This window comes from Lagopus muta, chromosome 2 (assembly GCF_023343835.1).
Source record: "Lagopus muta isolate bLagMut1 chromosome 2, bLagMut1 primary, whole genome shotgun sequence".
Lineage (NCBI taxonomy): Eukaryota > Metazoa > Chordata > Aves > Galliformes > Phasianidae > Lagopus > Lagopus muta.
The window spans coordinates 60,017,042-60,041,603 of record NC_064434.1 but is presented as its reverse complement, the minus strand read 5'-3'; the positions used below and the strand labels follow the sequence as shown (position 1 = coordinate 60,041,603).

Here is a 24,562-nt window from a genome sequence, read left to right as displayed (position 1 = left end):
GAGAGATAAGTGTTTTGGATGCCCTTGATGTTCAAGCCTGCAGTGCAGACAAGCAGCAATAACTGAGTGGGTCACACAGGGTGTGATTTCGTATATGCTTGTTTGTTTTGGCGTGCCTTCCTTCAGGCGGTCTCTCTTATCTCTTTGTGGACTCTCTTCTTGCTGCTATTAGCCTTTGTTACCCATTCCCACTCTCACTGCTGTCTGCTGCATGTGCTTTTTCCCGTTTGCTTTAGGACAGATTTCAAAAGGGCTGTATTGTCTGTACAGGATGAACCAAAGTCCTTGAGCTGTCTTTGGCCAGTCCTCTCACATGGGTCAGCGATTTGCCTCACACAAAAGCAGAATGAAGATTGTAGCATCTAGTCTGCAGGCTGTAAATTAACTTCATAGACCAGGTCATACTGAGCTTTGAAGTTGTTGCTTTTTTTATTTGTGTGCTTCCTCCATCTAGCCCTCAAGAATATAAATCTTTCGGAAGAATTATCATAGTTTAAAAGCCTTAGACAAATAGCAGCTGGTATTGGTTCATGGTCTCCAATTGTTTCCAGACATCCCTGGTTTTGATAAGACTACAAGACAATCTCAGAAATTCCCTGCCTACAGCTTTTGCTAATGCCATTAAATGTAACATCATGATTACCGATGCTTTTGGAGCTGATTAGCTAGCATCCTGAATGACTGATAAACACTTTAATTTAATTATTTCTTCAGAACATCCTTGTGTTGTACCTTACTCCCCTTCTTAGATTATTTTAAAATACAACTCACTTGAAATGAGTAATGAGGATTCTGAAGAAAGCCTCAGAAACACAACGCCTGTGTTCAGTGGGAACAGGATACTCCAGTCCAGCAGCACCAAGAACAAGCCTTGCTCTATTCTTTTGAGGTGTTGACTCTGTACTCATGGAGATTTCATTCAAGGGGGAAAGACTTTGCTTGAACTTGTAGGTTTTGGCTTTGTGAAAAGCTGGCAACCGTGTTCTCATTCTAATTAGACATTGACGTGGAGGAAGAGCTGGTCACAAAGGCTCTTTCTGGTGTCATCCCATGTGTAAGTTGCAGGCATGCAGTAAAATATTGAATGAAGAGTATCTGAGAGAAGAAAAGAGTGCAGAATAAAGGACAATGTTCAAAAAAAATCCAAGAAAAAATGATTTTTCTTTATGGGACACAAAGGATGCATATTTTGAATGTGTAGCGTGAGATTGGAGGTGGTGTTTTCATTATATATGAGAGCTACATTGAAATTAATGCCTCCTATTTTATTCTGTTGGTCCATGACATCAGAGGCAGATGTTGGTGGAATGGTAGTAGAGACTGAACCTTCCCACCAATATTTCATTATATTTTGATGCTGTGCAGTGAAAAGGGAGAGTCTGACAAAATAATGTCTGACATGGGAACTGTGGATGAAGAAAAGTTGTGTCACTGAATTCCTCCACATAGAAAACATTGTACTCGTTGACATTTGTCAGGGATTGCCAAATGCTGAAGGAGATTGAGCACAATGAGGTGGTGGGTGGTGTGTTTCAGCAGTGGTGATGTGGAAGACAAGCCACATTTTGAATGGCCATGCAGATTTTCATGAGCATGACATGCAGGCTTTTGGTCATCATTGGTGAAAGTGCTCATCTAATGGAGATGACTGTGCTGAAAAATACTGTTTTGTATCTGTTCTATCAAACAGTGTTATTGTGCTCTTTGTATCTATTGTAGTATCCATGGAAATAAACAGGAAGTATAATTTTCAGAGTGATCTACATATATATTTCAGTCCATTTTCTCTGGACTATTCTGAGTTTGTTACTTCCTTCCCTTTCCTTTCTTTACCCTCAATGCCTAATGCTTCCACAAACTATATGCTGTTTTATATATATGTGTGTGTATATATATATTAAAAATATATATATACATATATATAGATATATATATATCTCAGCTGATGCCACAGTTTGTGAGTGAATCCAACCCCTATGATTCTGTGATTCTTTAATGTGTAGGAAAGCCAGAATAGGTAATGTCTCTATCAGTTGTAGTGATTTTGTGGTACTTGGCAACATTGTAAGAAAATTGAACTGATCTTCCTTCTAGAGGAAGCTATCAGTCATACAGTTCACCTGATATTTTTATGGTGTTTATCAGCTTGTTTTGGAAGTTGCAAAACTGCTTGTTCCAATACTGATTAATTTAAATTTAAGGTGATATTTTTCTTTACACTCAGAAGCAGGCAAGGCATGTCAGCAAAATGTATGAAGGCAATATATATGTAAGAGAAAAATGTGATAAACTTTTTCCACAACCCTAAACCACCTGTTTAACAACAAGCTTACAGTGATCTGAACTGACATTTGAAGAAAAGCATTGTCAGGAGGTTTTAACAACCTTCAATTGATGTACATGAAGTTATTGTACATTAACCTAATGTAGACATCTTGTCTGTCTTCTCATGTGTGAGTGTGTCTATTATATTAAACACAGCTGCCTTCTTATTTGTACCATTTACTCATATTAATGTATCTTAAACACCGTGGGAGAGATTTAAGCTGCAACTACCAATGTGTAAACAGAAAAAATTAAAAGCAAATTCTGACTTTAGTGTAGTATTTAAGTATCTGTGTTTGTGTAGATGAGTGTGCATGTATGCAAAATACTTCTGTCATGTGAGTCTTGATTCTGGATTTTACTCATCTAGTATATATTTGAGTCTTTTCACTTTCCTAATTTTATATTAAAATTAGATTTATTTATCTGATGCATCTGCATCTATCTGTGTTAAATATGTTTTAAAATTTTATCAGGGTATGTATACATTCTTACATGTGGTCCAGTAATTTGTACAGAGTATATAAAACTTATTTTTGGATTATCACTGAGCACAGGCATGTCTTAAACTATTAGTCAAACAAAGAACTATGCATGCTTCCATTGCCAGTTTTGTCTCCTGTGTACAGGTAGAGAGGCTGTAGGAAGCATGAGCAGAACCTATCAGTGCCACTACTTCACTTAGTGTAGTGAATTAGTGTAGCTATGTAGTCTCACTTTCAGCCAGGCAGCTATACAATCTAAACTCATAAAATGAAGGAAACAAAACTAATCTCCAAGAAGAAAAAAGGAGAGGAAGAAAAAAAAAAAAAAAAAAAAAAAAGCTTCATGAACCACAAGGTTATGTTTTTATGTAACTGCTTTTGTGGCTATCAAACTACCCGAAGTTCATGGTATGTTCATCTTGTCAGTATGCATTTGAGACCACCAGCTTTGTTTTATTTCAAGTCATCTTTTGGGTTGATGTAACACAATATGACTGAATGTGTTTTGGCAGGGAATAACTAATCTAATCCATATAGCACCAGATGAAAGTAATTTACTGTGGGTTTGTGGAAGAGCTCAGATTTTCAGTGCAGCCCACAAAGACATTTTTTCCCCTTTTAATTGTCCCTTTTTATATCTAAACAGATCCAGCAATGGGAACAGAACCTGGAAAAATTTAACATGGACCTTTTCCGAATGCGATGTTACCTGGCCAGTTTGCAAGGTGGGGAGCTTCCGAACCCAAAGAGCCTTTTGGCTGCTGCCAGTCGTCCTTCAAAATTGGCACTGGGAAGGCTCGGCATTTTCTCAGTGTCATCTTTCCATGCACTGGTAAGTACAAATGTACTTTTCATGGGTGTGTCACACAAAAGCCGTCGTTATTACTGTATTTACATGTGGAATTGTGCTAGGGTAAGTAATGGTTGCACCTCCATGCATTGTTCATTGCTGCATTGGGCCTTGTTTCCTTGTTTCTGCCTCTTCCTTGGCTGCAACAAATGTTCTTTCAAAGAGAAAGACTTTGAACCCATGATGATATTTAACCATGATTTTTTTTGGTCTCTGAGGACTTTGGAATTGGCCACTTATGACCCATATCTAAAGAAATAAAACTAGACATAAATATAAACAAGCAATAGTGTTGAAATTCTGTCACTGCAATTTTGACCCTTTGAGTTTGAAGTTTTAAGTGTATATGACATAAACCCCTGGTTGTTACTTTTAACAAGTGATTCTGGTACCTTTAGGTTGAGCTAATCTTTTGTGGAGATCCCAGAAGATCCCCCAATTTTTTCATTTTTTAGAAAATGTAGCCTCCTGAAGGGAAAATATTTTTAGAGTCGACAGAAACCTGAGGCAATCCAAATTTGCAAGTCGCTTCTAGAAGTGATGGCTTATGTTTCCAGAGAAGAACGAGGAAGCTCCTCTGCTGTTGTAAGCTGTTGTCACCTTCTTGGCTTCAAGTAAACTATGACAATAGCAGGCACGCTTCTTTTTAACCTTACTGGTCTGTGAAGCTGATCTCTACAGCAAGAAATAGAGCGTGTTTTCTGCGTAAGAAGCCAGACTGAATAGTAGCCTTGAAAGACCCAAGAGAGAATCTGTTTCTCTCAGCCACTATATTTTTCTGTGTATTTTATTTCTTGTCAAGAACATGAGAGTATAGCACTTTTATCTCCTATGTTTGCCAACTTTGTCTTTCTTCCTCTAGCAATTTTATATCTGGATAATAGATTATCATTCTTTTTCAGGCGCTTTTCATTAACTACTTCCATTGTACAGAGCAACATTTTCCAGTTCCTTCCTATGATCTTCTAATTTTGCCTTATGAGAAAAATTATGCTGTCACATCATTTCAATACCAAAAGAAGCACCATGGCATATTGCACTGAGATAAACTAAAGAAACTTTCATTTGTTGTCTCAGGTTGTAGAAACTATAAGTATTTTGCTTTTATGAAAGTGCTGTAAAGAAGTCCTGTCTGTGTTTAAATAGATCTGCTCCAGGGATGAAGCTGCTCTCAGGAAGCGTACCCTGTCTCTGTCTCAAAGAGTCAGAAACAAGAAGGGTTTGTTTTCTTCACTGAAAGGACTGGACACACTAGCAAGAAAAGGAAAAGAAAAGCGACCTTCCATAACACAGGTAAATCTTATTTGCTGAGGATTTAGGATACTGGCAGCAGAGAAGGGCTTGCTTCTACTGGGGCTTATCCTGCCTAATGCTGTTGGTGCATGGGGAAGGAGACATCTGTCCATCAGACTTGCCTTTACAATTTCAGTAGATATTATAGATTTGTAATGAGAGCATCACTTGTGAAGAGGCACTGATATATGTCTGATTTTGGATTTCTTTGTGTTAAATAAGGTTGATGAATGAGAGATTTTGACCCTGTGGATTAGCATATCTGCAGTACAAGGCAATCTCTTTTGAATTTGTAAGAAAACTCATCTTACGGCCATCTTGCAAATTGTTCTGAAGTAGGATTTCTTTGGAGAAAGCCTACATGCAAATCCTTAATTCAGTGTTGTGCTGACATGTATCTGGGACTCTGAAGTACTATTGCAATTTAATACAGAACAATACTGGTGAATCTTCACGGAAAAAAATGGAGCAGCTGATCCAAAGACAGCGGCCTTTGGCATTTCCTCTCACAGGAAGTATACAAAGCAAACCTATCCATATTTGTATTGTTGTAGTCCCAGAGCTGATGAAACAGATAATTTAGCACTGCAAAATAACACATCAGGATTTTCTGGTCTGGTTATTTATATTTTTAATAGGTAAATATTTATCTGCGTGTTGCATTGGGATGAAGCTTCTTTGAATGACTGTTAGGCATTTTTTGCATATCAGTTGAGATGTGTTACATGGTGACACTTAATAAGAATAAAAGCTCAGATCTGTCTTTTGAAAGAGGGAACTGGTTGAGAGATTTTCTCTAGGTGGTCCTTTTCATATATTTTTCAGTGTTCTCTGTGACGAGTAAGGCTGGTCTGTGAGTTCTACATCTCTATTTCTTTATTAATAACAGGCCTGAGGGAAGGGTTGCTGTGCCTATTAGCTTCATTTCCAGCTGAGCTGATAGCTCTCACTGCCTTAACTGCATGATACATCCTCCTGTATGCTTTATAGTCTGGGAAGGGGATTGTGCTGAGCTCAGGGACAGGGAATCTCATTTCCACAACAAGGCAGAGAGGCTCCTGCTGCCCTCCCAACTCTTTCCTGAGCACAGGCAGAGGTGTCCCCAGTGTGTCCTCACCCTTTTTGCTCCAAAACTTGCAACCAGCTGGCCCTAAAAAGTGTTCATTTTCATCCAAGAACTCAGATTCTTGTATTTATTTGATTTTTTTTTTTTTTTTATTAAACAACCTACAATAAAATTAAGGAAATGTAAATCTTGAGTGTTGCATATTTAATAACACTGCACTATGACTCATACCCATAAAAGTGAAGAATTTTTAAAAGCATGAATTAAAAACTGACCCTTGAACCTGGAAAGTGTCTGAAAAGGGAGCCATGTCATTGCTCAGACTAGTGTATACGCACGTAATTGTAAATCAGAATAGGCCTGGGGCTGCCTTTCTTGTCAACTTTTCAACCCTCTGGGAAACTGGGTTAAGCAGGAAAGTCAGGGTTAGTTCTCTCTTAATTGTGCTCCGACATCTGTTCCAAAAAATAGGTTAAAAATTTCTTGCACTCACGGATTTAATTAAAGTTCATTTGACTAGAGCTAGTATGGTTTTATCTGTAGTACTGTAGCCTCAAAATTAGATGATATGTTCTTGAACATTGTTGCAGCAGAGAAGTTTTAAATTTTTTCTTATTTTTATGTTGTTAATAATAATTCAAAATATAGGGTGCAGAGTTTCTATTCCAGGAGGCTTTCGTAAACATTAGTGAAGTGACTCAGTCTTTTAGAAACCAGTTAATAAAACTGAACTGTAGCAGATGGGGGACGTCTAGGCTCACATTATCCTCAGTTTCTTAAATGCTTATCTGCTTTTCTTCAGTCTAAACGATAAACTATTTTGAGAAATCATAAACAATAAAATGCTTTGACTACATCTGCGGGTAAGACAAGAAAGAGGAAGTTCAAAAGTAGTGCCTGTTTTACACATTGTCAGAAGCTGTATTTCATGTGAAATTTCAGAAAAGAGTTTGTTATTGTCTTGGATTATCCAAAAGGTTTTTCCAAGAACAAAAGAAAAAAAAGAAAGGTCAGATGTAAGTCAGATGATATCGTACTGATTTGTTCATTTCAGAGGGAGACTAAAAGAGCAATTTATATTTGCACTTCAGGACAGTAATGTTAGTACCTGCAAATCTCAAGCTCTTGTGTGAACTGTACAGATCTATCCTTACGTTTATGCAACTCTTATCATCAAAATATCTGATTGTATCCTTAGCTATTCATTTTTTATTTAACTGCAGGAATAGTCCTAGCATCTTTGTGAGATACTATTAACTATTACTTCCTAGCCTCTCTGTAGAAAGTAAGTACTTTCTATGCGTATGGGAAATGTAGGTTGCAGTTTCTGCTTTCATCAGTTCCGAAGTAGGGCAATAGTCAGCTGTTTCCATTTCTTGCTAGTGCTGGTGGGAACCATGTATGCTGTTCTAGCTAAAATTATATTGCTATCAGCAGTGCCAGCCTCACTGTTCAGGTAGATGAGCTGAAAAATTGTAGGGGATGAAATTTTCCAAAACTGGAACATTAATTTGAAATTTTTCCTTTAGATCATGATGAGATTTATTGCTAATTGTACCTAATGATGTAGCAAATACTGAAACTGTAACTTAGAGAAGAGTGCCTGATTGGATAGTCATTGGCTTTAAAGTTACTGCTAAATAGTGGGTAGAAAAAACCAAGTATGTGGATGCTTTTGTACATGTTTGAATGTAAGTGTATACATACTCTGAAGGAGAAAACGGACTTAAATTTTCCTTATGGAGGGAGAATTCCTATTTCCTCAATACTACCTCCCATCAAAATAAAACAGTCAAAAGTGCAAAACAATCCCTGGTTTGGGAATTAGATATATTCATCTCGTTTTTGTTTCTTAGGTTATTCAAAGAATTTGCCTAACACACATAAGCAATTAATTTTTAATTTGTTTAGCCTATTTATTTATTTGTATTATTAATAGATTTTTGACTCTGCTGGAGGACATGGATTCGCCGGTGTCCAGAATTCAGCCAACTCTGCTGAGGTAAGAAAAGCCTGTCTCTATTCTACACCATCTTATTTTTAAATTCTCAAATAGATTTCCTGAAAATATAAGCATGTTATGAGGCTGGTTCTGAAACCCCACCAAGGTTCGTGAAAGTCAGTGTTAGATGGCAGAATTAAAATTCTGCTCACTTTCAATTTCTCAACATGCGTGGTAACCTTTAACAAGTAATGATAATAATAATAATAATAATTTAAAAAAAAAACAAAAAACAAAAAAACAAAACTAGAAAATTCTTTACAGCACTTGTCCTTACTGGTATACACTGTCTGTAAGGTCTAAGAAACAGATTTTGAACTGAGTTTGTTTGAAAGTTTTGCCTTTGTATTGTGGCCAATTCTAAGCTTTATTTTTCCCCTTTGTCTAGTTCAACAGAACCTGTATGGTTTGAGTGTTAAGGCAAATGAAATTTAACTTAAGTCCTGTGGGCAGAGAAGTGAGTTAATGTACATGGGCCAGGACATTGGTCGCAATCCCTTTTGGTTCCTGCAACCTCTCAGGGGATAGCATTACAATCCACTGGCTGGAAGCAGAGCAGTAGACTCTCAAGTCCATAACCATGCACATGTAGGAGCACTTTGTGTCGTCTAACTACCGTGGAGCTTATACAGACAGGTTTTTCTTCCCTCCATAGGCTTGAACAGATAAGCACCAAGTAAAGAATTAAATATTAGGCATAGAGTTTTTGTACACTTTGTTTTGTGTATAGAATTGCAATATGTGCCAGATGAAAAAAGGGGTTGGTCTTCCCATCTACTTTCTATCCCTATTCTTCTTTTGTTCCTGAAACAGTTATATTTTTTTTAATGTAGCTTAAAACTAAGGAGAAGACTTTGAAGAAAAGAAAGAAAGCATGTCATAGTGCTATTTCTCTTCATCTGTGTAAGTGTACCAGGTCTTAGACAAAAAGTCAAAATCTGCTTTTTAGAATAAAATCCTGATTTTGAAAATGATTAACTATAGTGAACAGTTATAATGGATTTCATGGCAAAGATTTGGACAAAGTTCAAAATCTTTCATACATTTTCCTATTGTTGGATTTTTGGGGGTATTATTATGTGCTATGTGGTTTCTTTTCCCATCAAAGGTATTCATGTGATGGCTAGGTAATTAAGAAATGTGTAATTATGAATAAACTATGTCACTGAGAGGTATCTCCAACTGACAGCAACTAATCCTGTAATGTTGGTTTTTTGCCTCTTGAAAGTATCTTCACTTTTTGTGTGTCTTTTGAAGCAATATACTGAAACAACTGAATTCCCTTTGTTCCTTGACCTCTTGCCTGTTATTTTCTGGAGTGGGAAAATATTTATGCTAAGTCACCCCTCTCTTTTCCAAATAAATTATGTGAGATTTCTGGGGGACATGATCTCTTGTAGAGACAACTCACAAATTCCTCCAAAACGTACCACTGATTATGGTGTCAAGTTGCCTCAGTTTCACACCTCAGAAATAGCAAAAAAAAAGCCAAGTCATCTTAAATCTTGAGGAGATTTGGTCTCTCCTAAAACTGGTATGAGGCAAACAAAATCTCTTGGGTGCAACTCCTGAAGATTCTTTCCAAAGAAATGTTGTGTTGGTCTCTCATTTTTGCCTCTGACCCCATTGAGACTTGAGAGATCAACAGCATCACCTGATGCAGCAAGGTCTGCTGTGGATTTTGTGTCCCCTGGCATCTCTTGCTCCTCTTGAACCCCTCTGAGGAGAGACAGACCGGTCTTGGAGGTGGCATAAGGCTGGAAGAATGACATTCAATTCCCATGGTGCTGAATCAGGAAAGGCTCAAGGTCTGTCTCTGCTCTATCTGGGCAAAAGCAACGAGCATACTGTCAACCTGGCTGCAGGTTTTGGACAGGCCAATTACAAAGTCAAATGGGGCTGTTTCAGGGCTCAAAAAATACTCCAACTTAGGTGTTGAAGTGGAGCTCTGGATCTCAACTTTATTTCTAGAAAAACATTACCATCTGAACTGTACTTCAGAAACCTTTTTTTAATGGGAATTAAATACAGTGTGGGCATTTTTAAGATCCTGACATTTTCATGAATCACACGACAACTCAGAAATGATTCATCATAGCTCTGAAAACCGTTACTTTGGCTTAAGCCCATTTTCATAGGCTAATTTCAATAAAAAACAAAACAGGATAAAAACTTTTATTAAATACTACCCAAGGAATGCAGTAAATTACAAACAGCAAACTCTGCCTGGAAGGCTATATTTTCCCTGAAAGAGATGATAAAAATGGAGACAAGCAGTGGAGGAAATTATGAAGTAATCTATTGGTCCTGCAGCAAACCTATGTCCACAGTGTGTGACAGTCTGCAAGTCCTGGCATATATTTCTGGAAAATTGGATGGGTTGTTTTAAATTTATGTGGCAATGAATGAATGAACTATTGTAGTATTAGTCACATTAGTGGGCATAACAGGAAAAAAATTTCTTCGTGTCAGATTTTCTGAGATGGAAAATGTGGATGAAGCAACAGTATATTGACTGCAGTTAAGGAACATATTTTTGTTTAATAATAGAGACAAGTTTATCTTGTGGTATGTATTTGAGCACTAGTGTACATGGAAAGAAAGGGGAAACATCGTACATTGGAGGAAGAACTTTTTCTTGCCATAAATGTTACCAGAAGAAGGTGGCCTTACTTAAATCTATTTCTCATCACCTTCATCCTCTCTTGTTTTGATTTTTTTTTTTCTTTTAATCTGTTGCAAAAATGAGATTCATTTTTGTTGAATAGATACAAAGAGCTATTATTGCAGGACAATAAACCATTTTGGTAATTACAAATCTCTGAATTGGTGGGAGCATCTAACTAAGTTATTGTAGCTCAAAGAAAGCTGCTGGAGAATTCAGTCTGATCATTTCCATCTCTTGCAGTATACTTGCCTTGCCCTTTCTCCTTCCTGCTATATATGTTGTGGAAGACTATCATTTGCTCCCAGGCACCCGATTGACTGGTTTCTCAGAGGACCACAGATCCACTGGAATTATCTTTTTCAACTACAGCAGTTTTACAAGCAGTCTGGAGCTGCAGCCACTGGAAGTGAAACCCCACCGCTGTAGATTTCATTGTTCCATTAATTGCAGTGGCATAACAGAACTGCTGTTATGTATAATAGCTCTATTTTAGTAGGATTTCTATGGACCTATGCTGGTCAATATTTCATTTTCAACAAGTTATAAAGGACAGTTGAGCAAATCAGTATAAGATTCTTGAATGCTCTTGATTCATTAAAATAATTCTGCCAAAACCAGCACTACTCTAGCATAAAAATTGTTATTGTGGTTCATCTGCAACCTAAATTTCTGTACTGTTTAATAATTACATGAATAGGACTGTTTATTACATCTTTTTTACAGTCACAGTTGTTATTTAGAAAAACAAAATAATATGGTCTCTTTGTTGCTGTTGATATATTGTTGTCAATAACTTTGATGCCTGAAGCAAGGGAAGCAGTCCCTGTGCAGTGATTTTACTGCAGCTTTTAATTGCAGTAGACCACTGGGCTTGTGTCCCTGCGGTCAGGAGGAAAAATTGCATAATCAAGAAGCTTTTTATAGGTGGCAAAAACACCCCAATGCAAACCAACAGGGACTGAAAACAAACTAATGAAGAAAAAGCAGTCAGAAGTTAGGCACTGTAAGATAGCTCAGATTATCTTAAGATTTAACTTGGATCACAGCTATGCTGCTTTCCCGGGTTACTGTCACTTTCCTTTGGCTGTAAGGAGGAATTCAGGGAGCACCTCTTTGTAAAAGAAATGCCTTGATGAGGGCAGTGAAGTGATGTGCTTAATAGGCACACCCAGATAGAGAAGTGAAATTTCAGGTTTAGAAGTGCTCGCAGTATTTTTCTTTTCCTTGTGAGGTTTCCTTTCAAATGTCTAGCCTGAAGTGCAGTGCAGAACATTGTCAAAATGAAGGGTGAGAAAATGACAGGGATTTTAGTTAGGGTGGATGTTGTATTGGATCAAGCTGAGTGGGTTTGGAGTGAGTGTGAATATGAACAAGATTGATAAACAAGCAAATACTTTGCTAGCTATGAATTAATGTGATTTCAAGCAGTAGTTAGGGTAATACTTTATTTCTGCTTTAGTCCTTTAATATGTTATGGCAAGCCTTGCTCCATAGTGCTCTCTGCTGGAAGTTTAGTATATTGTCATCTTTTTTTTTTCCTGTCAAAATTACAGAAATTATGTTTTTTTCAGCTTTGTTAATTAAGTAAAATTGTTGTAGTCAGCTCCTCTTAAGAAATGTTTCCTACTGTGGTACAATGTCAGGTATTTACATATTTTCAGTTATAGTTAAATCAACAAATAATAAGAGAAAAAGGCATAAAAGCCCATAATGGGAATTCAGTGGCAGTACATTCCATTATCAAGAAAATCAAGTTATAGACATTAAATGAGAATCAGTAACAGAACTTTGCCCCTTATTTGCCATGGGAGTATACACAGTACAATGTCTAAAGATATGGTGGTGTATATGCACTGGAAACTGCCAATGTAAATGTACATTTTTTGGTATTATTTTTGCAACATTCACATATTATTTGCATTTTTGCCCTGGCTTCCAGCAGCAAGTTGATGAATTTTCGAATGTCTACTGCTCAGTACCGGACAGCATCCAGAAGGAGAATGCTTGGGAAACACAAACGTATGTTCACTTCTGTGACGGTCAAGGAGTAGCTTTAACTCTGAAACCGGAACACAGGGTGGAAGATGTTCTGTCTCTGGCATGCAAGGTATTCATTTGTTATATGCTTCAGAAGGAACATAATGTATTTGAGGACACCCCTGTCTCTGTATCAACATTTTGAGTGGTTGCAGTGTTTCTTTCAGTAGCAGCATTTATGTGTTGTAGCCAAAGTAGCAAGGCTGTGGAAAACTTTTCTAGAAGCATTGATCAAGACAGAGAACACTGAGTCCTTAATGAGTGATGACAATTTGCCAGGTAATCAGACTCCGAGAGATCTCCCCATGTGTCCACTTCAAGTTGTCGTTGCAGCAAGCTGAGCTGTTCTGCACAGATTAGTCACAGAGAACTATGAGGACTAGTTGACTTAACAAATGAGGATAAGACATTTCAGACTGCTATGACAAATGCTTATCGGATATGTATGTTTCTTAAAGGGCTTTTAACTAGATATTTTTGCTTTTAACTAGATATTAATCCTACCCGAGAATTTCCAAGAGTGCATTCTGTTCTGACAGTCAGTGCCATAAATCTGAGAGATTGCAGTATGTCTTGGGACAGAAAATTGAATCACAACTTACTTAGCTCCTCTGTCTTTATTTGTGCCAGTAGTTGAGTTTAGCTCTGATTTCATGATTCAAATCAAATTATGCAAACAAGGTCTTTGAAAGAGATAACATTTTATACTCAAATCATGTTTTCCTGTTTTCTAACAAGTGGTAAATATATTTTATTTAATTCACAAGTAAGGAGTTAAAATGGGGGAAAAAAAAAAAAAGTTTTCCAGCTGCAGTTTTTGGCATTCATTAGTGTGAAATCTCAGGTAAGCTCATTCAGCTGGCTGGAAGGTGGGGCTTTTAATGAAGTAAAGGCTCCACTTTAGTGACTCTTACCGTGTGATAATTTTGCAAACTGAATATAGAAAGAAAGAAATTATGAAATCATACAAGTTTCTGAAAATCTGGGATGGACTACATATTTTAAATTAAAACGAGCATGCTCTTTTAGACAAGACACAGTATTGTCTACAGTGCATTACTGGGGAGAAATTATCTCCTCATTGCTTTTGCTGGTGTATACTGAATCCTGGAGAAACAGTTTATGGCCTAGTTTACGTCTCAGAAATACATTGTATGGCTCAGGCTGAAGGAATTTTAAGAGATGGTATTTCACCAGCAGATGGCACAGTATAGCTGAAATATTTGGACATTTTTAAGATAACGCGTAAGAAATATATCTGAATGATGAAAATAAAATTTGTAAACATAAAATTAAATTGAAAATGAAATTCCTTACCTCTCTTAATCCATCATTCGAAGATCATAGAATCATAGAATCATAGAATCATAGAATCACCCGGGTTGGAAGGGACCCCAAGGATCATGTAGTTCCAACCCCCCTGCCTAGCAGGGCCACCAAACATCCACATTCAGATCAGGTTGCCCAGGACCCCGTCCAACCTGGCCTTAAACACGTCCAAGGACGGGGCATCCACAACCTCCCTGGGCAGCCCATTCCAGGGCCTAACCACTCTCCTAGTAAAGAACTTCCCCCTAACATCTAACCTAAATCTTCCCTCCTTCAACTTAAAACCATTTCCCCTAGTCCTGCTGTTGTCAGCCCTTTTGAAGAGTTTACTCCCCTCCTGGGTATAGGTTCCCTTCAGGTATTGATAGGCTGCAATGAGGTCACCCCGCAGCCTTCTCTTCTCCAGGCTGAACAAGCCCAACTCCCTCAGCCTGTCCTCATAGGGGAGGTGCTCCAGCCCCCTGATCATCTTAGTCGCCCTCCTCTGGACCCTTTCCAAAATCTCTATGTCTTTCTTGTACTGAGGGCTCCACACCTGGACACAGTACTCCAGGTGGGGCCTCACAAGAGCCGAGTAGAGAGGGACAATCACCTCCCTGTCCCTGCTGGCCACCCCTCTCCTGATGGAGCCCAGGATCCCATTTGCCTTTCGAGCTGCCAGAGCGCACTGCTGGCTCATATTCAGTCTCTCGTCCATCAGGACCCCCAGGTCCTTCTCTGCCGAGCTGCTCTCAAGGACCGCTCCTCCCAGCCTGTACAGGTGCCTGGGGTTCTTCCGGCCCAAATGCAAAACCCTGCACTTTGCCGTGTTGAACCTCATCAGGTTCACCCGAGCCCAGCCCTCCAGCCTGTCGAGGTCCCTCTGAATGGCATCCCTTCCTTCCACTGTATCAACCGCACCACTCAGCTTGGTGTCGTCAGCAAACTTGCTGAGGGTGCACTCAATTCCCTCATCGATGTCATTAATAAAGATGTTAAAGAGCACCGGTCCCAAGACAGACCCTTGGGGGACACCACTTGTTACCGGCCTCCACCTGGACATAGAGCCATTGACCACCACCCTCTGTCTGCGGCCTTTCAACCAATTGCTTATCCATCGGGTCGTCCACCCATCAAATCCGCTTCCCTCCAATTTGGAGACGAGGATGTGGTGGGGGACCATGTCAAAGGCCTTGCTCAGGTCCAGGTAAATGACATCGGTCGCCTTCCCTTCGTCCACCATTGCCGTCACTCCATCATAGAAGGCCACAAGATTAGTTAGGCATGACCTTCCTTTGGTGAAGCCGTGCTGGCTGTCTCGGATCACATGCTCATTCTTTATGTGACCGAGCATGTTGTCCAGGAGGATCTGTTCCATGATCTTCCCAGGCACGGAGGTGAGACTCACCGGCCTGTAGTTCCCCGGGTCCTCCCTGCTCCCCTTCTTGTATATGGGAGTGACATGACCCTTCCTCCAGTCGTCCGGGACCTCACCTGACAGCCACGACTTCTCAAATATGATGGAGAGCGGCTCGGCAACCACCTCGGCCAGCTCCTTCAGGACCCTGGGATGCACGCCATCCGGCCCCATAGACTTGTATTCATTCAGTCTAAGGAGGCACTCTCGGACTTGCTCTGCCCTTACAGTGGGGAGGGATTTACCTCCTTGGTCCCCACATAGAGGTTTGGGGATGCAGGGTTCAGGGACGTGAAAAAGACTAGAATCCTGGCCACCAGTGAAGACCGAGGTGAAGAACTCATTCAGCACCTCGGCTTTCTCTTCATCTGTTGAAGCCAGTTCTCCTTTTAAATTTACCAAAGTAGGTACGCCCGTTTTGGCCTGTCTCTTCTGGGCAATGTACCTGTAGAAGGTTTTCTTATTGTTTTTCACGTCCCTTGCCAAGTTCAGTTCTGCTTGCGCCTTGGCTTCCCTGATCCCACGTCTGCAAGTCCGGACGGCATTCCTGTACTCTTCCCAGGTGACACAGCCTTGTTTCCAGAGCTTGTACACCCCTTTCTTCGCCCTCAGTTCTCTCAGCAAGTCCTTGCTGAGCCATGCCGGTTTCCTACCTCGCCTGCCCACTTTCTTATTCAGCGGAATGGAGACCTCTTGTGCTTCCAGGAGGGCATCTTTGAAGAGCCGCCAGCTCTCCTCAACATCCTTGTCTTTGAGGGCAGCGCGCCAGGGGATCTTGGCCAGCAATCCATTGAATAGCTTGAAGTCTGCTCTTCTGAAGTTCAGTGTCCTGGTCCTGCTCTTTGCCAGGCCCACATCGCTTGAGATTACAAACTCAACCAGGGCGTGGTCGCTGGAGCCCAGGCGGCCTCCAACCTTGACGCCTTTGATGATCTCCTCGGCGTTGGTGAGCAGCAGGTCCAGCAACGCTTCACCTCTGGTCGGTCCGTCCAATACCTGAACCAGAAAGCTGTCATCAATGGATTCCAAGAGCCTTCTGGAGCTCTTGCAGCTCGCCGTGTGGTTTTCCCAGCAGATGTCCGGATGGTTGAAGTCCCCCACCAGGACAAGAGCCCGTGAGCCAGACATCTCACGCATCTGGAGCAAGAAAGCCTCGTCATCAGCCTCCCCTTGATCAGGTGGTCTGTAGTATACCCCTAACACCAGCTGACCTATATTTGTCCCATCTCTAATCCTAACCCACAGGCTCTCAACCTGTTCCTGACTGCTTCTCGTAGGGAGCTCCTCACAGTTTATCCAATCTCTGACATAGAGAGCAACTCCCCCACCCCTCCTACCTCGCCTATCTCTCCTAAAGAGTCTATAGCCGTCAAGATATTTGGAAAAAGCTGGCTTTTAATTTTTCAATGTCTGTATCAGATGAAAATTTAGTTCTAAATTATTTGACTTTTTTCTAAGACTTCTTTCCCTTTTATTTTTTCTTCCTCTTCCGTGTGCAAAGCTTTTCATAAGCATTCTCTAAAGCTGACTACTTTCTGTTCATCTATCCTGGGTCTTATATTTTCATTCTGCTGGGGTGATTGTAAGGAATCTTTCTTCTAAACAGAACATGTTTGAACGCTGTATGTATAAGGATACAAATCAAAGCTCTTTTTTTTTCATCATTCATGTGTTATGGGTTTTATAATTTTCTCATTTCTGTTTTCCGTCTGAGGTTTTGAGTAGCACATATAGAAAAAAGAATGTGCATTTAAATACAGTTATTTAGGATATATGACATTTGTAACTCATAAACTGCTATACATAATAAATAGTCAAGTAATTACTAGTTATTCAGTAGATTTTTTTCCATAAGCTGCAGAGATATGTAAATGAGGTTAAATAATCCTAAGGGATGCTGTTGTCATTCCTTCTGTTTTAGTCATTCCTCTCATGTTTGCTTTATTAATTTGTTAAAAAGAAATGTTTTATGCAGTGCTCTCAGTAGAATCCTGGTTTCAGAGAAACTCCTATCAGTGCCTTTGCATTTTCAGGCTAATATTCTCTGGGAATATTCCTATCTCCCTTTGGCTTCCTGTTGATTTTGACTTTGACCTCACATGGTGAAAAAAAAATGGGTGAAACTCTCTGATCATAGATGAAACCCAGCAATAAAAGTAGAATCAAATAAAGGCAAACCCTTAGGGAATCTGCTTCCCACCTGATCCCCTTTTCTAGCAGCCCATATTTCATACACATTTCCTATATGAGAAGAAAAAGTTGCTAAGTAGAACTGAGTCATTACAAGTAGTTACAAAAAAAGGTGGTTCTGAGTGTAAGTTCAAAAGTGCAGAGAGCAGTTATGATTACCTCTGGAAACATATAGCAATGTTCAGTTAATCTAATAGCCAAGATATAGTACTTATGAAAGGAGTTGGGTGAATTTTAAGGGAAAATGGAAGTCGTACTTCAACATTAGTTTTGAAGCAAGGCAGCTAAGTTTTGTTTATACCACAGAAATAGTTAGAAAATGACTTGTTTAAAATTACTTTTGCACGACTTCTAAAGGATTGTGCATATGCTTGTGTGTGTCGCTGCTTTGACCTCTGGATTCTGGAAACAAATAATAAATTCCAAACCCCATTCTCTTTTCCTTAGATGAAACAACTGGAGCCAAGGAACTATGGGCTACAGCTCAGAAGACTGGTTGATGAAAATACTGAATACTGTACTCCTGAACCATACGAATACATAGTAGACCAGGAAAGTGTGATTCTTCTTAGATACAGCTCAGTAATGTCTGTAGCTACAGTTGAATTATCACCTATGAATGTGTGATTTAGATCTAAAATAAGGCTTTAAAGCTGCTCATGCATTGAGCTCTGCCATCCTTGTTCACACAGTTCATGCCTGTGCAGACATTCAGATGGGTAGGCACTACAAACACTCTCTTCAAGAACTGTTTGAAAATTTAAGTGGGGATTTTGGTACAGATATAGTGTCAGTCTCAACTCCAGACTGTCTATATCTAGTTTACTCTGCATTTAGTCCCACTGATTCCAGCGATGCTTGCAGTGTAACACAGTTCCCTGTGTAAATATACCAAAGTTTGGCTCTTTATTGATGCAAATGGTATTGCGTTTCTTTCCTATGATGTACCTTTATGTTTTAATATTTACAATTTCATAATTTTATCACCTCTATTTCTGCTTTTTCCAACAGGTGTATGATGAAATAGAAATTTGCCCATTAAATGTTTATCACATTCATCTTACAAAGACTGAAAATATAACTGATTTTGGTAAGTTTAACCAAAACAGCTCTCAGGAATTTTTCTTTTTATTATCCTCATTATCTACTTTCTTTCTTCAGGAGCTTTCTGCCATTTTTAGAGCCATCTTTGCCAAAATCTGTCTGCAAAAGACTCCTGACTTTATAATGAGCACTCAGATTGGTTGTTTTACACTGGCAAATGCATTTCTTATTTCTCTGTTTGGGAAAGACCCATTGTCTATTCTTCTGTATACAATAAATTAGTCAAGCTTGGAATTTTCAGAAGAAAAATGTCCTTTGCCAAGGTTAATACTATCAACCAGACCATGGTCAAGGTCTGCCTTCTTTTTTTTTATGTCGACACAGGTTGGAACAGTATCAACAAATTCTGACAGTCTTTTATCTGCAGGAAGTATTTATGCCTAAAAATGAATATATACTTAGCACAGGTATCTTATTAAAGTGGCTCTGTGCTGTTTTTCATCTACATGTTTATGGGTATGAATGTTTGTTTTTTTTCCTGGGCTCACTTGGATCTGTATGGATTTAAGTTTGCTCCATTTATAGGTTGGGTTTCCAGTTTCTGGAATTGTTTAAAACAACTCTCTGTCTCACAGACACATTATGGAACTCATACTGTAATGATAAGCTGTGTTATTGAACCATTCTGTGGGGCTTAGATACGTATTTTTTTCAAACTGTATTTCTCTTTTTACTGCACAGCGTGACATTTCCTCAAAGTTGAGAAGACCCGTTAATTTTATCTGTCCTAAAAATGGCTGAAAAACAATAAGATAACTTTTCTATGATCTGTAGATGCTTTCTCATGAGAATTATTAACTAGCTGATTATGTTAATTCTACTAAATATACAAAATAAAAACGTTGTTCCAGAGAAATTTGATTTTATTTGATTTTAAACCTGTATTACTTCAGGTTTTGCTGTCACAGCTCAAGTTGATGAAAATCAGCATCTCACACACATATTTGTAAGTGATGTTCTCCCTGATGGGCTTGCATACAAGGAAGGTATGTACCATATTGACATTTAACATTGCACTCCATTGTCATATCAGTCTCAAAACATGAAGGAGATTTAGTACTGCTATCTGTGAAATGGCTCTTGGCTTTTACTATTCATACTTTTCTTTCCTGATGATCATGGAATATATATGCTAGTAGGAAGAATAATGTACACAGAATAACTGAATTATCCTGCCAGTATAATTAGAATAATTCTCCTGTGGAAACAAATTTTGCTTTTGTTGATCTGACCAAGTGTTTTTGCATGAAGGAGCAGGCTGAAAGAAGAGATTTTCTCACACTGGGAAACCTCATGGGCTTGGTCAGTCTCCAAGACCCAAGACTTTTGGTGTTGCTAGCAGTAAAAAGTAGCTTCTGTCATGATAATATTTTTCTGTATACATTTCTCCAAGCTCCTTCTCTACTGTGGTGCTCAGAAACTGCATTTCTCTTTGGCAGGATCATGTTAGTTCTGGTTCTCTGAAAAACAGAAAGGAGAAAACAGAAAACATAGAAAGTTTTAATAGCTACCTGAGAATAATGACCACTTAGTTGCTGCAAATCTTGAAAGACAGCAGTTGCTACTGTTTAAATTTATACAAAAGCTTATAAAACTTCATCTATTGTTATTTTGCATGAATGATTTGATCTATGTGACTAGTTTCTTGTTCTTCCAGACTGGAATAATGTTATACGTATTATTGTGCTGTATGCTGATGCCATCTTTTGTAATGAATTCAGGATATGTGAGTCATGAGAGGTGCCTCTGTTCTGATCTTTTCAAAAGTTGCACTCATCTTCCATTCTAAATCCTCTAGCATCTCTAGGAACAAGCAACTTGTATCAAAGTAGGCATGAGATTAAGTTGTATTTTTATGACACACATAAAACTTCCATCAGTTCTAACAGACTTATGGAAAATAAAAATAAAAGGTGAAACATTGTAAGGTTTGGTTTGTGACTTTTCTGTTTTGTATTCCATCCTTCTTTTTTCTCCTTTTCCTCTCCTTTCACATGCTCCCAGGTCTACGAGTAGGCAATGAAATCCTGAGCATAAACGGAGAGCCTGTGTCTGATCTTGACCTTAGGCAGATGGAGCTGTTGTTTTCAGAGAGAAGCGTAATGCTCACTTTGAGAATGAATCACTGTGGGAGTCAGCAACCCTTGTGTGCATCCTGGTCATCAGATGGTGACATTTCCAGGGATCCAAAAAGTTTGTTGCCACCTCCAAACCAGTCACAGCTTCTGGAAGAGTTTCTAGATAACTTCAGAAAGAATACAGCAAATGGTGAGAAGTTGACAGCACTGTTTTAAAACCTCATGTCATGTTTCTGCTTGTGCCTCAGTAAGAAACCCAAATGCAAACAACTGAAGTTCCATTTATGCTCCATATATTGTCTGTTATTTCATTATTTTCTATAAAGTAGGAATAGAATGAGATATGATCGTGTCTTCTGGAAAGCTACATTGTTTTAATTTGTTTGGCCATACCATCCAGCATTACTGGGCACAAGTTGCTGTAATGTTGGGTATCTCCAGTACATCCATTTCCCAGGCATGAGTGGTTGAAGTGATGTGATGATTTTCAGAGGCAGATGTATTGCTGTGTTTAACATGCTTTACAAATTCTGAAATATTGTATAAATTAAGGGTACCCTGAATGCCATAATCATTAACACCTCAGAAATTAGTTGTTCAGCTCTGCTCCCACCCTAACATACTATCCCTAGAGTGTTCCAGTTGATTATAGCCAACTGCTGTGTAGAGTAGAGCCTTTGAAAACAGTTTTCACAGAGTCTGTTTTGCTACCATACCTGGGTGTATTTCTTATTTAATACGATAGTGCTGTACTAAACATTGAATGAAGTTCAGTTGTATCCTAATGGTGCTGTGTCAGGGGCAGAACATAATGGGTTTACATATGAGGAATACTAGACAGTGAAGGTGCCAGAAGAGTCTGTGATAAAAAGACGCCAAAAGACTCAGCCCCTTGATGATTCTATGACCTTGCCAACCCCAAGGAAGGTGCTAGTGCTCAATGCTGCGTTGTCTTTCCAGATGGAAATAGGTGCTACATGGAGGGGCATGGTTACCCTTCCCCTTCCTGGGACAGAGTGTCCTACACAGGAGCCGTCTGCTAGAGAACTGGCTCACATCTGATTTGTTGTTGTTGTTGTTGTTGTTGTAAACACATTCCTGGATTTGTGCACAGTCATTTGGTTGTCTCTGGCATAGGGTGTCTGCAGGGGAGAGCACCCAGAAGTACTCTGACGAGTTGTGTGACAGGCTGTAGGTAAAACTGGTCACCTCCAGGGGCCTTCATAGCTACGTCTCTGAGCCAGAACGGCCCTGGGGATTGACAACACTCAAAATTCCATCAGTTTCCAACTGATTAAGCAAGCCTCAACAACAAACAGACAAAGACCCACAGTCTTGGGATTGCTGTAAGCAGTTAACTGGAGAGAAACCTTTGCATCCTTTCTATTAATACTCACCATTGCAGATTGCAGTCCTCTGTGTCACCAGGCTGGGGCAGACAGATGTGCACAAGGAGCATGCTGTTTGGGAAACCCTTCTGGGGGGTTTTCCATGTTTCTGGTGGGACATGCTTCTTGTGCTGTTAAAATATATATAAAATGTCTGTCTGAAACAGAAAGTATTCAGGGATTTGCTTTCCATCTTTTTTATGTCTTGACTAGTTTTCAAACAAATTTCTACAAGCAAATTCAACTACAGTTTCTTGAATGAAAAAGGTGCAGTTTTCTCACTGTGCCTCTGGGGGATGCTAGTAAAATTCTACAGGAAAGTTAGCCAGAGTGCACTGTTGTGTAAGGGATAGAAAGGAGAGGTACAAAAAGGGATCTCTGCTTTTTGTATATAATTATGATGGCAAGTGTTTTGTGATTGGATTTTTTTTTCATAATTAAAAATGGAAGAGGAGAAAAAGAATCACATAGGAGAAGTTGTCAGAATGATTTTAATTATAAAGCAATTTTATTAGGTCATCTTTTGAAATTAAAAGTAATCTGAATACAAGATTTGCAAGTAGCATCTCTCTCAGGGGCCTTAGTTCAATTTAAAATGCCATTAAATTGACTGGTGGCATAAAAGTTAGTGTAATAAAACAAAAATTATGATAGAGCTAATTAATTACATAATTACACCATGGCTATCATTCACTTTGTTGGCTTGATATTATAAGCCAGCATTACCTGGAGTATTTGGTATACTAAATGTATGTGTCCATCTACTAGATTCATCATTCCTCAGGGATAAATTTGCAACCTGTGCAAATAGCCCATTATAATAGGAAATTACTAGAGTATATATTATACACTAAGCACCAGTGTATAAAACGACACAGTATTCTTGCTTTTTTGTTTAAAAGCAGCAAAGGGAGGTTTATTTTATTCTGAAAGTGAACAAATAGTTCAAACTTAAGCTTTGTGAGAAGGACTTTTATGTTTATTGAATTACCAAGTATCGGAGCTTAGTGTCTGATCATCTGATGAAGTTCAAATGAAAACAGAAGAAAATGGCATTGCTTTGAATTAAGATACTCTTAAAGGGTTTAACTGTTCTATGTTCCTTTTCCTTATTCAGGAATTAAGATTTTAGATAAGAAGATGGGTTCTTAGTAATCTGAGCAGGAATTTGGAGGCCAAGTTCTCATTTTTTTATTTTTATTTCAATTTAATATTGTTCTATTTCCTTTGATAGCATTGAGTTAGTCACTCTTAAGAACACAGCTTTGGAAATAATTTCTGATATTTGTTAGTTCATTTTGAGCCTGCTATCTAAGACAGTGCCTTTGAAAGTCCATCAGTATAAGTGGTAGGGCTCCTTTTTCAAAAATCAAGCACATGTTGTCCCAGGGTACATACCTAGAAGTAAAAGCCTTAATATTTCTGGACTGTCACCTTCCTGCTTTTAAATATCAACTATTTCTATTTATTTTCTTAGAATATTGTGAGGATTAATAAGCTAAAATTAACAAAGTGCTTGAAAAATGAAAATTTTCAACACTCTGAGTGTCACGCAATAATACCCTGCCAGCTGCTAGATGTCAACAACCAGGCAAATGCAAAAGAGATTTTGCTTTAAATCTCTGCCTTCATGTAACTTAGGTGGAAATAGTTTGTCCACATTTATTTACAGTTGTGTAACTGCTCAGCATAACCCTGATTAATGCCTTTTCATACATACCCTGCTGCACAGAGGTTATTCAACCATACCTCATGCCAAACTTTGGCAGATTTTACTGTACAGAAGTGATTGACTTTCTCCAGTCACTGACTGTTCCACTCCTAAAAATCATTCCCAGGGAATTTTACTGTGGGAGTGATTCATTCCCTCCAAGAGGGTGCCAAAGCCTTGTGGCAGTATTTTGGAGCTGCCTGTGGTCATGTCATTTGACCTTCCACATGGCAACACTGTGTTGCTGCTGCTTAGCCACTCGACTGGCAATAAACTCGTTCTGGAAAAGCAATGAGCTGAAATATTTTTTAAAAATACAGTGTAACTGTGGAAAAACAAACAGCAGAGCAGCTAAACTTGCTTCAAGCTCATGCTAAGGAAATTAAACAAATGTTTGTATAGTAAGAAAAAAAAGAGAGAATTGGTGTAGAATTCTTATGACTGTAGAGAAAAAATTAACTCTTTTTTTAAGATGGCATAGAAATTTAAGGAATAAACAGCAGAGAAGGAGCAAGAATGGAAAACTGTATTTTCCAAGATGGTCCCATGTGTGTTCACAGTACATCTACAGAGTGCTGAAGCAGGAGGCAGAAGCGTTAGTAGGTGTGAAAACCCATCGAAGTGTGTGAGTTGCTGTCAG

The 24,562-nt window shown here is 38.9% G+C and overlaps 1 protein-coding gene across 2 annotated transcripts in view; it reads left to right on the top strand.

Moving 5' to 3' along the window:
- TIAM2 (TIAM Rac1 associated GEF 2) overlaps positions 1 to 24,562 on the top strand; it is a 90,791-nt gene that overhangs the window by 23,237 nt on the left and 42,992 nt on the right. Inside the window, exons 6-13 of one of the 2 annotated variants that reach the window (XM_048937660.1) lie at positions 3,457 to 3,642; positions 4,807 to 4,953; positions 7,959 to 8,021; positions 12,632 to 12,796; positions 18,089 to 18,194; positions 18,654 to 18,731; positions 19,639 to 19,731; positions 20,750 to 21,013. In XM_048937660.1, the coding sequence (XP_048793617.1) occupies positions 3,457 to 3,642; positions 4,807 to 4,953; positions 7,959 to 8,021; positions 12,632 to 12,796; positions 18,089 to 18,194; positions 18,654 to 18,731; positions 19,639 to 19,731; positions 20,750 to 21,013 (1,102 nt within the window). Of the gene's footprint in view, positions 1 to 3,456; positions 3,643 to 4,806; positions 4,954 to 7,958; positions 8,022 to 12,628; positions 12,797 to 18,088; positions 18,195 to 18,653; positions 18,732 to 19,638; positions 19,732 to 20,749; positions 21,014 to 24,562 lie in introns of both variants that reach the window. The other variant, XM_048937659.1, reaches the window with a different exon arrangement.